The sequence below is a fragment of the Acanthopagrus latus genome, chromosome 15, assembly GCF_904848185.1.
Source record: "Acanthopagrus latus isolate v.2019 chromosome 15, fAcaLat1.1, whole genome shotgun sequence".
In the NCBI taxonomy this organism is placed as follows: Eukaryota; Metazoa; Chordata; class Actinopteri; order Spariformes; family Sparidae; genus Acanthopagrus; species Acanthopagrus latus.
In genome coordinates, this window is record NC_051053.1 from 7054695 (window position 1) to 7068257 (window position 13563).

General features: G+C 48.4%; 1 protein-coding gene across 5 annotated transcripts in view; it reads right to left on the reverse strand.

The window, feature by feature from the left end:
- slit1a (slit homolog 1a (Drosophila)) overlaps positions 1-13563 on the reverse strand; it is a 93825-nt gene that overhangs the window by 67436 nt on the left and 12826 nt on the right. For all 5 annotated transcript variants that reach the window (XM_037124431.1, XM_037124433.1, XM_037124430.1 and 2 more), the window contains exons 3-4: positions 12565-12636; positions 10977-11048 (exon numbers count right to left, since the gene is read on the reverse strand). In XM_037124431.1, coding sequence (XP_036980326.1) covers positions 10977-11048; positions 12565-12636 — 144 coding nt within the window. The remainder of the gene's footprint in view (positions 1-10976; positions 11049-12564; positions 12637-13563) is intronic.

Below are 13563 nucleotides of genomic sequence, written 5' to 3' on the forward strand. Positions count from 1 at the left end.
GATTTAACAGGGGTGGGGAAGGAAGAGAGTGGCGAAGTCAAATCAAAGAGCATCAGATGTTGTTTAAATGTCCCTCTGTCGCTCTCTGGACTTATTCACATGGCAATTTTTATGAAGTGTTGACACACTCAAGAGAGCAAACGGGGAGCAGTAATCGAAAAATGTTGTATGCGTTTGTGTGTCTGCCATTGATTTCTGGCCTAGGCCGTTGTCCTGCTTCAAGTATCTGACCTTCTGTGGCCTGTAAATATCGGGAAAGGTCTCCGGGATAATGTATTGGACAGAGGAATGCTATAACTTACACCGACTATAATGATTTGTCCTGTTCTTTGACCGTATTGTGTGTCTCTGCGTCTGGCTGGGACACTCTTGACTTCATGGGAACTGCCTGCATCTCCGGGTCTTGGCTGGTCCGGGGGGTTGACCTACTACTCGCCTCTATTCTCCAATGCTGGTAATATCCACTCCACTAACACCGGCACCAACAACACACCCTCCAGCCATCGGCTTGATCTTCACATGAAAGAGCCTGCAAGCTCATTACTGCAGCCCGGGGCTCATCGGGGCGTCCAGTCCCCGGGCCCTTTTATAAGCCAGAGATGATGGAGAAATTCAGCCGGGAGGGAGCGGAGAACGAGATCCAGGGCTTGCCATCCAGGGCAGCCAGGTGTTAACGACACAGATAAGGCCCAGGAAGGAAGTGAAAGAGGGGGAGGAAAGGGAAGCGATAAGGAAGGTAGGACAAGGTAGATGACAGAGAAGAAGTGAGGTACGGTAAAAGGGGGCAGGGGGGGATGATAGAGGGAAAAGTGGGGGGAGAGGCTGGCAGAGGGAGGAGGCTTTCTCTGCTCCTATCTCTGCACGGTGTTTCATCCTCCACAGGGCCCCAGTGTCACTCAGGCCTCCTCCAGCAGCAGTCCAGCTTTGAAGTGATAATGGGGCTTTTGGCTAATGCTCCACTGCAGGTGCCCCTCGCTCCCTCTCCCTCTCTGTCTCCCAGCACGGCCACGGAGATGAGAAGAGATGAGAATCCTTTCAAAGTCCACAGATGAGGCCAATCTTTCTTCCCCCTTGCCTCCTCTTCTCCTTTTCTTCCGCTTTATCTGCCAACCCCACTTACTCCATCCCCACACTATTTATTGCTTCGCAGGCACTGTCTGTCACTCTCAGGTCCTTCTGTTGCCCTCTAACTCAGTTTCCACTGCTCTCATTCTCCGTCTGTTTACTCGATTGAATTGCAGCGCTACAGTGGATTTCGGGAGGGAGGGGATTTTAAACTATCCGAAAAAACAATTTAAAGTTTTACGAGGGGGGAGAGAAAAAGAGAGGAGAAAATCAACTTTCCAAGCTGTATAAATAATAACCAAAACATGTTTTATATTCCTCTCCCGCCCCGGCTTCATTTCTCTTCCACGGCTCTCCTCTCTTTCATCCTTTCTGCTTTCAAACTGTGCCTGTACCTCCTTCTCAATCAATACTCAAAGCCTTTCTCCTCCTCCTCCTCCTCTTCTGGCTGTGTAAGGTGTCAGATTGGTGTGACAGCAGGCCTTGCTTTGGTTACAATGCACAACAGGTAAACACACACACGCACACACACGCACACACACATCTGGCTGCATCTCGGACATAACTCATTTGTGGAAGCTTTGTTTGGGTGGGGCAGGTGTGCGTGCGTGTAGTTGAAGCGGCGGGGAAAGGGAATCGATTCCATCCCCCAGCGATTTCCTGTTAACACTGTGCAAAGCTATGAAGGAAAGACACCCCCTGCACAGAACAACATACTGTTTCTCATCAAAAAATATCTCCACAGTCGGTGTGCACACGCACTCCGGGGCTAATGAGATCACCGCTTCACGCTGTGATGGCAGCAGGAGAGAATTGAGAGAGGGAGCCAGCATTGGAAACAGATAGACATTTGTACTGGAATCCAGTTTTTCCCTCTTCGCCACGCTCACCGGCCCTGCACGGCTCAATATGTATTTTTACTGGAATGTGGGCAGTCCACTTACCTAAGCAGACAAGTGTCTTTTGTTTACCGAGAAAGTAGGATGGCTGAGGAGAGAGTGCAGGACAGAAGGTTCTGGTTGAAGTCGGCATTGAAAACAGTTGAAATAGCTGCATATTTAAACTTCATTTGAAAGTGGCGCTGCGCCTGTTTGTCTTTTTTTCCCTCTAGTCAGCCTGAGCATGTTTACATGCACTCATAACCCATTACTGTGAGTAACCAGATGTGGATACACAGGTCGACCTGAGTGTTTACTTGACCCAGAACAACAGCTGCAATATAAAGTCTGGTGAGTGTCTGGTGGTCAATAGTAAAGAGTCGCAAAGTTTGAAACAAAAATGGGAAAACAGATGGATTTTGTCGTTTTTTATTGTTTGAATGACTAATTATTTAACAAGATAACTTTTGTTGCCCCTTTCCCAAGTTGCTGAAAACTTGGCATTAAATTCAGAAAAAAAAACAATTAGAATTTACAATAATAATAATAAAGTTTAAGGTAAAGGTAAAATATATTGTCTTTGTACTGTTTTCTATTGTGTTTATGTCAAAGAGGATATGCAAATTAGCATCTCAACTTTTTGGGAATTGGGGTTGGTGCAACGTGGGCTGCTAAATTTGAAGTTGATCGTATTTTTGTATGATTTCATATCATGTATTACATACAAAAACTATAAATATGGAAATGTGTAGATAAATGTTTCCCCCTTTTTAATGTACTTAAGTTTTGCTTTGTGGCAGAGCTGTGCTTAGACGTTGCTTTTTAGAACTCCTCGAGGAAATCATCTTGGATTACAGTACATAGTAGGTATTATCATAAGACAACGAAGGAGTAAATGCATTCCCTCCCAGAACAAAAACTCCTGACGTATCTGTAAGAGATCCATTTAGAAAAGACTGTCTCATTAAAGGTACGAAGAGACCGGCTGGAAAACATTGTGCAAAGCACTGGCTCTCCTAATGAGGCTGGATAAATGAGAGCTGGAATAAACTAAATATTAAAATATAAAACCAGAACACTGATGAGGTGGGGTTAAGTAGATGTATATGCTAGTGTTACAGCACCATTATATATATATAATTTCTTTGCTGTTTCCTTTGAAACATTAATGCCCTTTTCCTTTTTTAACTTTGCATTCAGTTCACTTTGGTGTATGTGGTGCACATTCAAAATCATGTGATATATGCAGACTTATCTGTTTGAGGATCAAATGAATTTGTAAAATGAACATGTAGTCAAAGTTGTTGTCCATTTTCAATATAAATAGTACTACATACATCTGAAAGTTGCCCTGGTTTTATCATACCTGCAACACAACTCAATGCTCCCGGTGTAATGTAACACATGGCAGCTACCTAAAAGTCCACAACTTTCAATTAGCGGCTCTATCCGAGCTGTGGGAAGGAGGTGGTGTGCTGAAGGGCATCTCAACAGCCTCATTCACTTTGCCAACCAACATTCTCTGAGCTGAGATTCAAACCAACGAACCTGTTGCCACAAGTTTGCTTCTTTCACCATTAGCCTGCACCATCTTAACCTCGTCAACCCCGCGGCGCACACAAGCCATCATCTATGTACAGCGGAGCGCCGACTGAAACAGTCGCCACGTTTTCTGCCGTGTGGCAGCGGCTCTGCAGAGTCGGTGGAGTCTGAAGAACAAAAGGCCTGGAGGTGCGCTAAGTATAACGCCCTAAGAATGGACCTGCTCGCCACAGACAGAGAGGAGACGGAGCCATGAGTTCGCGCACACACACACGCAGAAATATTGCCACAGGGGAGAGGAAGGAGTTCAAGCAAAGACTCTCCTTCCAGAGGATAAAGGGATGCGTCTCAAAGCCTATAATTACATATAAACACAGCTAAAAATCCAAAAATGTCTTTCCATCCATTACACCAGACTTTTTCCCAAGCAACTGGATCCGATCTCGTTCAGAAAATATCAGTCTCATTTTTGAACCATTTCGCCTCTCAACTCTTTCTTTCTTTCTATGTATGTGTGTGTGTGTGTGTGTGTCTGCCGCTCGCTGAGAGAAGGTAAACAGCCTGAGTCAGAAACCCACAGAGTATTGGTTGCTACAGCAGCAAATCAGGAGGAGTGGGCAAAGTCTGTGTGCAATGGCATTTGTGTGATTGCGTGTGTGTGTGTGAAGGCATAATTTGCCCTGCAGTTTGTTTGTTTGCTCTTTTTAAATCTCAGAATCAGAGACAGTGCCCGAGGCCACAGGATGGGGCAGGAACAATCATTTACTGTAACGCGTGTGGGTTCGCTGGGCATGTGCGCTCGGCAGCACGTGGGTCGTTCTGAGCTTCTTCCTGCGTTCGGATGGATGCTGGGAAGGGTTCTGACCTCCCTCTCCCCTCCCCACCTCACCTACAGGGAGGAGAAGGCTGTGTTTGGGCCTGCTTGGGTTGCTTCCAACACTGGAGCTCCGGAGTCTCAAGTCCAGACCCTAACAGCTCATAACTAGAGATTACACACAGACACCGTAGTCGTCCTGCTAAGCTCCTCACACACGACACGTCCACATGACGATCCAGAGCAGATAGCGCTGATCGAAACCCCAGATCTCGAACTGAGCCGTAACGAGACGGACAGATGCGCTGAGTGAGGGAAACACCTATCGCGGGGAGATTGCACTCTATTAAGCCTGTGATGAATGAGCTGGCTTTTTCACTGCGATGGCGGCGCTCATGCTCCATGCTGCTTCACTGTACAGGGCCATTATGCACACGCATGTCCAAGAGGCATGTGTGCATACACACCCACAAGCAGGACAACCCAGCTAGAACTATATGGGTTGTTATTCCTGGCTGGAATTGCAGCATTCCACAAGGCACTTCTTGGAGATTCCAGCGAGTGTGTGTGTGTGTGTGTGGGTATGTGTGTGTGTGTGTGTGTGTGTGTGTGTGTGTGTGTGTGCGTGCGTGCGCATGTGTGTGGACATGAGGGCAGCCGTTTCTCCCGTGTGTGTCAGTTCCAATCTGGACCAGGCAGCCACCAGCCGTCACAGAGGCAAACTGTCGGCAGCGGAGGAAGAGGAGGAGGAGGAGGAAGAGGAGGAGGAGGAGGAGGAGGAGGAGGAGGAGGAGGAGGAGGCCTCCTTTGCAGCTCCACGAGTGAAATCCCTGTGTGTGTATACTCATGACGGATCTAGACCACACTGTGATGTCTTATTCATGCCGTATCAATTCATAATGACCAGGCCAGTCCCCGATGTGACGATGCGCACACACACACACTCACACACACGCAAACAAACAGGAGCACGCACATGTGTATGATCGGGATGGTCATCGCAGAAGAACTTGGGTGTGTGTGTGTGCGTGCATGCGTGCTTGTGAGAATATTTAGAGCATCAAGAGTGTGTATGAGCAAGTATGTAGAGCAGTCTGTACCAGACGCTGGACACACACACACACACACGCAAAACAGCACTGATGTCGCAGCGCTTTAGTGTGAATATTTAACAAGCCTCAATCCATCTGTTCAATTATTCATGAGGCAGGACACAGAATCGTTAGTAAATATAAACACCGCTGCTTCTCTCCCGCTTTCGCCGCGTCTTTGCACCTCTGACCGTCTCACGCGCTCTTCTTCCCTTCCCTCCTCTGTCTGTCTCTCTCTTCTTTCTTTTTGGCTTCCCCTCTTTCTCTCCTCCTTTCTCTCGCTCCCCTTGTGCTGCGGTTGTGAATATTTCAGATGGCGGAGTGGTTTTTAAATTACCCCCTTTTGGCTTCCGCTCTCCTCACATGGTTTGGTCTGCATTTCTCTCTCACACATGGTCCGACTCGTAAAGAAAACAGCGACAAGCCATAAAAGCCACTTTTACCAGCTGACAAGGACAGGGGCAGGAAGAGGGGCAGGGGCAAGGAGTTGAGGCCCGTTCACTACTTTTTTTTCTGTCGGTTGGCCGACAGGTCACGTATGTCACACTCCTGCCGAAAATCTCAACTCCAGCCGCGCGTCAAGAAAGTTAGAACTTAGAGAAGTCAGTGCACGCAAATTGGAAAAAAAAAACCCAACAATTTTCTGACTTGTCTCTAGGTATATAATCATGCAAATGGTTTCAGTTTTATTTATCTAAGGTTTAATATATCTGCGTCTGAGAACTGAAATTTGTTGGTGGTGCTCACAGCACTGCAAAATAGAACTTCAGCGACTACAAACATTTTTTAAAAAGCAATGTCCCTGTTTCTCCGAACAAACAACAGACGACAATTTCAACCATTTTCAGCTCTACCAAAGAAAAGAGACGGCACTGTTCGACTGTTCAGTGCTGTGAGCACTGCACAACTCAGAGACAGACATCTAAAAGATCCGAAACCAGAACAATCTGCGAGGGTAGATCTTCAAAAAAATGAAAAAAAAAAATCAGAATTTTGGGTGGATTTACCCTTTAAGTAGCCGGTCTCTCTGATGCCTTGCTCGCATTGTATCTAAAGTTAACTTCACTCGCTGAAGTCTTTGCTGTCGGTGTTTACTCAGTGTCAGACAAACCGCAGTCAGGAAATCAGGATGTCTGCCATCGATGGCACAGAAAGCGCCTGATGAAGACGGGTTGCCATGGGGACTGCTGCCAAGCGGGGGCCCAAGCGGTCCTCTGAGGCAGAGAGCGAGGGAGACCTAGCACGTCGAGGCAGGTCATTCATAAGCGGAGACAAAGAGAAGGAAACGACAAGACCAGCTCGGGCCATTAACAGCCTGCCAGACGCACATGCACGCACACACGCACTCACAGCACTGTATTATGCGAACACTTAAAAAACAGCCGTGAGGAGTGAAGGGAAAAAAAAAAAAAAAAAAAACATTCACGGCAGTCTTTCAGCCAGTCATAAACATAAAGTCGGAGGTTGAAAGAGTTAATTTGCTTCCATTGTGGCACGAAAAAAGTCTTACAAGCCAATCAATCTGCAGCAAATGAAAAAAAAAAAAAAAAAAAGAGGGGGGGAAACACTGTAGCTGCATGGAGCGAAGTCAAAAAACAAGTGGGTGTACGGCGACAGAGAGCTGATTTATAGGTTTAATGATAGTGCACATTATTTATTCTAGATCGTCCCCCCCCCAAACGCTTCTTTCTTCTCGCACCGAGCTACCGTTCCCCGAGCATCGAGCAATCAACAAACAGAAAAACACAGCGTCCCCTCCAACACAAACACGGAACAGGCAGCTCCGCTTCAACACATCTCTGAGGCCGCCCTTTTATCTCCAGTCAGAGCCATATAAAGAACGCAGTCCCTCGTGCATGCCTGCCATCCACACATTAGCACACAGAGATGTAATTATAGTGTTACCCTGTGTGTGTTTGTGTCTAATTAGTATTATTTACATTTTCCCTCTCTTTTTTTTCTCCCCTGTGTGTGTGTATGTGTGTGTGTGTGTGCGTGTGTCGGTATTTCAGCACCGAGTGTGTTTAGGGTTTGTGTACACCGGGATACCCGTCGTCAAGCATTAACGTGGAAATGAAAGATCTGGGAGAAGGATGAGACACATCCCCTCTCCGATCCTCTGCCAGGGTTTCCTCTGCCCCCCCCGCCGCCCCACCCCACCATGCAGGTGCTACCACGCCCTTTCCCCTCCTCCCTAATCATACCTCCTAGGGAGACACACAAGGGGGAAACCTCTCCCAACCATCCCTTCGCCCCCCCCCCCCCCCCCCCCACCACATCACACCGCGTGTTAGCAGTTAATGAAAGCAACACCCCCCCCTTCAAAACGGGCCTGTGCTGTTTGCCGGCATTTGTTTGCGGCAGCAACAAGCAACACAGCAATCAAAAACCGCAAAGTACCCTTTCAACTCCTCCTCTCCTCAAACCCCCCCCCCCTTATTTCCAAACCAGATGCCACCCCCCCCCCCCCGGGGGCCAGCCACCACGCTAACTGCTCTGCGCTCCTCCGACTCCGCTCACCTATCCCCTTCTTTTTCCCTCCGTCCCGCGGTCCTTCCTTCCTCCTGCTCTCCCACTGCGAAAAGACACTAATTACAGACACGGATGAGTAGATTACAGATCTGAAGTGCAGTGGGAGTGGGATGAGGAGAAGTCAGAGGCGGTGGGCTGGGGGCAACAGGTCGTTAGCAGTGATGAATGCAACTCTATTTTCACTGTTATTGTTCACTGATGTTCTGCGCCGAGCCTCTCGCCTCTGCGCCGCCGATTCCCATGGCTTCTCGTCAGAGCCATCCATCACGGGCAGCTTTAACTAAGTCTAACTATCTCTAATCATCTCTAATCAATTCCAATTATCTCTCCTCCGGCCCTCATGCATCAGTGTCTCTGGTATCTCTCAGGCATGGGAAGAGACGGAGGCACGGGGGTGGAGATAAAGAGGTAGGCTCTCGAAACGGAGAGCAGAACACATGGCTCAGTAACATATACGCACACTGGCTCGATTCTCTGTGGCGCACATAAAAGGAGACGCGCTGCACCTTTCTTTTTCTTTTTTTCCCCTCATAGCGGCGATAAAAAGTAATTACACCTAAATACGAATTTTGTCCTATATCGCCCAGAGCTCGGAGAACATTTGCCGTTTTTTCAGAATTTGTGTTCTAGCAAGAACACTTTCAAGCATTTCTTCCCCTTTGTAGTGAAAACTCATTACCCCGTTAGCTTAATGACTGCACGGGAGTCGAGTGTGTAAAAAAAAAAAAGAAAACTCCCCACAAATCAACAGTCCTCTGCTCATTTAACCGACAGCCTTTCATTAACCCGGCGAGCTTTTCCTCAAAAGTTTAATGAGAGCGACAATCTCATCTGCTAGGCCTCCCTCCCTCCATCCCCGACGTCCTTCTCTCTGTTTGTCCTCTCAGCGGGACGTCTAAGACAAATAGCCACTTTGTTACACAAGCTTTTCCTCAAACCCCCCCTCACTGCCGAATGAGCAGGAAAGAGAGAAAATGAGGGTAGTAGGAGAGGGACGGAGAGGAAGAGTGTAAAAAAAAAAAAAAAGAAAAAGCTCAGGAAAAGGGAAGGGGGCAATTAATGCTGCGTCCAAGAAGCCATCTGGGTTAGCGCTCCACCTGAGGGCAGCGGGCTTTCACATTAACCTCACTTGTTAGGATCATAAAGGCAGACCCTAACAAGCCCCGGTGAGCACTTTGAGCAAGTGCAAAGACACAAATACATGTGCAACTGTAGACTCTGTGTCTGTCTCTCTCTCCCTGTCATTCTCAGACACACACACACACACACACACACACGAATGAACGAACGAACAAATGCACACACGAAATAGCAGCGAAAGTCTTCCCCTGGGAGTGGAGAACCTTTTAAGTCCATTAAAAGCTGCTGGCGGGAGCGAGACAAGGCTGTAACCTAACCGCATCAGACTGGAACCAGAACCCACGGTGTGGCCCAGACACACCGTTCAGGAGTTAGGAAACACATTAGGAAAAAAAAAAAAAAGAAAAACCTTTGTCTTCGACTGCTGCTCCTGATCCCACGCGACTAGACATAACTTTTAACAAGCACTAGAAGTCCTTCGTAAAAACAGCAGCTGTCAATCACGCGCAGGCGCGCCGAAGATCGCTTTATTTCTGATTCCGCGGCCCTGGACTGCACATTTGTTTTAACTGCTTAAGAATGTACAGCACTTCCACACCTGAGAAGCTTCAAGGTCCATCATGGCTCCCTTTCATCCTGCCAAGGGTGGAGAACAAATGAGTGTAATGCTCAGGCACATAGCGATTCCATTAAGCGATGTTAAACAAAGTCTCACTCTGCAGAACGTGGCAGAAAAAGCCGGCGCTAGGTTTAGAATAATGAGCATGAAGCTGGATCGGATGAAACAGGGGAGCTGTGTTTGCACAATCCTCTGGCTGTTGGCAGAGCTCGCCGCTCCAGATGGACTAATCACGCTTGTCCAAGGCCATCCGCTGGTCGGGAAAGGCCTCGGTCTGCTATGCGTCTCCTCGAGCTAGACAAGACAACTCGGCGCTGCTCGGCGTTAGGAAGCCGCAGCCTTGCCCCCGAAGGACGAGGCTTTGCCCTCAAGCCCCGACAGGTCGGTCTGGGCATAATGATAGGTGACGCGAGGAGACAGTTGCGCGGAAGTGACAGATAGATTCAAGATGGTGTTAAACATCAAAAGCAAGATAAACAGATGGGGGTTCCGAGGCCGGGGATCACGGGTTAGTCGCACCACTGTGTGGGATGAAGGGAGGGAAATGATTTTTCCATGTCCCACTGTTTCATTATTCCCAGATGCTCCAGGTAATCTGAACTGGAATAATGGGAGCTGGAATGATCAGCTAGCAAACAGGGACACTGATTATCCCTTTAAAAAAAAAGAAAAAAAGAAAAATTGAGCCTTGCTGCAGATGGGAATAAAAGTTTAGGATTACTGTGGGATTGTCTCACTGCATGGGGTTCGGGAGCGTAGCGATGTGTGGGCGTGTGGAAGCCGAATGAAAACTGTTAGGACACATTTCATTCACGCGGCGGTGCAAGACGAGCCCACCGGGCAGAGCGAGGGGACTTCTCCTGTGACATCGAGCGACCTCATTAAGCAACGCAGGCGTCCCTCCACCTTGAACCGATTTCAAAGTCTTACTTCGGCCTTACTTCGAGTCCCAGTGTCACACCAGCTCCCTGTCACCGGCGGCTTCTCTCGCGGACAGGACTCGCACACAGAGAACTGCAGACGACTTGGCGTGAAGGGCGAGACGATGTGCAAAGAACTCAGATTTCCACTCATCCAGTTACAGACAAGAGGAAATCCCAGGACACACTTCACCTAATAAGTCAGAATGCTGCCGTGAGACCTGATCCAGCAAGTGTAATTGAAGAGTAATCGTCCTTTAATTGCGTGTAAACCAAACCAAACCAAAGCCAACATTCATCAGACTTTTTTTTAAAAACCATGCAGCACAGAAAGGCGTCGGTGGCTTGCATAATAAAGAAAGGACAAAGAGAGCGTGAGCAAAAGTGAGCGTGTGCTCCGTTGATATATATATATAAAAAAGTGAATGTACTTACAGTCGAGACAGGGCAGGGTTCTTCTGAAACAGCAACTCAGGAAGCTGCTGCAGTTGATTACGGTTCAGCCGCCTGCAGCAGGGAAAACATATGATCAACCGGTGAGTCTGTGTGTGTCTGTGCGTGTGTGCCCTTGTGTAGGCTGTGAATAATTTCTGCTAGCTGCCGTAGAATCGGCTTTGCCACAGGCTATTGTGTTTCAGCGCGCTCTGAATGTCACATAAATATCCAGCTGAAAGTTCAGGGGAATTAAACCTCGAGTCACAGGCAGCGCCGTAAATTATCTCCGCGCGGTTAAATTACAGCGTGCCCTGCTGACTTTCCCAGAGTAACGGGAAAAGCGGCATTCCTATTTAAGCAAGTGAATTACATCCACTAGTTATCTGAACATGGGGGCCGAGCCATCAAAACAAGATGTTTCTAAATAAAATTAGGAGGAATAGATGAGTCGATGCGAGCCCAAGGAAGCACTGACAGCAGCGGCGGTTGGCAACAGACTCCATGTCAAACAACTAACGTCCAAGACTGGCAGGCTTTATGCAAATACAACAATTAAGTCAATGAGGAACAGACTGTTGCTAATCTGTTGGAAACCTCAACTCTCTCCTCCCTGAATGGCCCATTGGAGGCAAATGGGAGTGAATACAGCGGCTGTGGCGGAGAGAGGCTGCAAATCTGAAAGGCAGGCCGCCGCCATTCCTTGAGACACATTCAGACAGATGTTGGGATCTGCGCCACCCACTGTATACACGGAGTGGAGCGCCTGGCCAACTGAGGGGGAGATTTAGGGAGCAACGGGCATTAATGGGCTGCTGCCGCTCCGTTCACACTGAGCTGTACCTGCTGGTGGGTTAGTGGCTTATAAACATTAGAGAAACGAGCCGCTTAATTTCCACGTTGGTCTGCCACATGGATATGTCTGCCCAATGTTTGGGATCAGTTGAATATGGAGGAGGAGGAGGAGGAGGAGGAGGAGGGGGGAAGGCAAGCTGTTCATGGCCTCGAGTTTGGTAATGTAAATTGTTAATGTGGGTTTCAGATCAGGGGAAAGTCTTTTACAAGTTAACCGCGGTGTGTGTGTGTGCATGACGGCATGCGCGCACACAGTCATCTGCTGCGCAGGTTTCCCATGTGGCTAGCGCTATTGATTTGCTAATGAGCTGGTCGAGGTGTGGTCGACCCTGTTTGTCTGTGTGTTTTTCCCAGCCGGTTTACAAGCTGTCGAGGAGTCCTGGTGCTGTCCAGATGAGCCAGGGTCTGCGGTGGCGGTGCGGTGGTGGTGGTGGTGGTGGTGGGGGGGGGGATCTGAAGCCCACATCTCCCACTGAGGGCATTCCTGTCAGGCAAAGCTAATAAAAAACTACTCCCAACCCACGCTGTACCCTCTCAGCACCATCCGACCACAACGGAATGACAGGGAAGGGCCTCACACTTGATACACCATTTACGGTCGCGCTCCTCCTGGTAGTCTCATCACGCTAATGCAAGCGCTGAATAATGAAGATCAGCGGAAGGGTTTGGAGTTTTTCATTTGAAGTTTCGCGAGGAGACATGAAGACGTGTTATTTCAGCCCTGGGTGGTACTCACAGTCTCTCCAGCTCCTTCATGTCATCAAAAGCCCCGCGCTCGATCACGGTAATCTGATTCTCCATCAGCTGCCTGCAGAAAGAGGATTGAAAGAGACCTTTAGAAAAAAAAACTACGCAATATGGTCACTCGGGCATTAACAAAGTATAGGGGGCTTTGGGGTTTTTTTGGTGGCCAGACCTCTTACAGTAAGTATTTTCAAGCTGGGTGCAGTATATCCAACACCCCCACCATACACACACATAACACACACACACACACACACACACACACACACACAGAGACAGGGCAGTGGTGCGGACTGGGGGCACAGTGTGGAATCTTGGCACGAGAAGCAGGAATAGCAGCCAGGAAAAGTTTCTAAGGTGGCTCAGAAAGTGCGGGTCCCGGCTCTGGTGTGGTCCGCCGGGCGCAGCGGCTGGGCGGAGACGAGACGAAAAAAGGTAGGCAGGGGGTCAGAGAGTGTGAGAGGGGAAACCGAGGTGGGCTCCAAAGGGTTTTTTTTTTTTTTTTTTTACAATTGGCACGATCAAGGGGAAAGTGGGCTCATGTTTATGTGTGCCTGTTGGATGGCATGAGAGCTGCAGGCAGCACATCAAGGCGATTAGTCATGAGCAAACAAACAGGGATGCACACAAACATACAGCACACACACACGCACAAGGCAGGAACACATCTCCTTCCTCACCTCCACTGCCAAAGCTAACGTGCACTAAAAAAAAAAGAGAAAAAAAAAAAAAAAAGAGGGCCGGGATGGTTTTTGGAAGTGTTACAATAACACAAGGCCAGGGGAGGAGAGAAAAGCGTCCAGCGGCTTCAGAAGCAACAAGAGCTTCCCTTCATTACGTATACAACTGTTCTGTGTTGAAGGCGACCTCTCATGTCTCCTGTGAGGCCACGCCGCCGCTGCAACTCAGCAGTCTGGGCTTCCTCCCCATCGAATATAAATGCTAATCACTGTTCGCACTCCATAAACATAGAGAGAAGAGTGCAATTCAC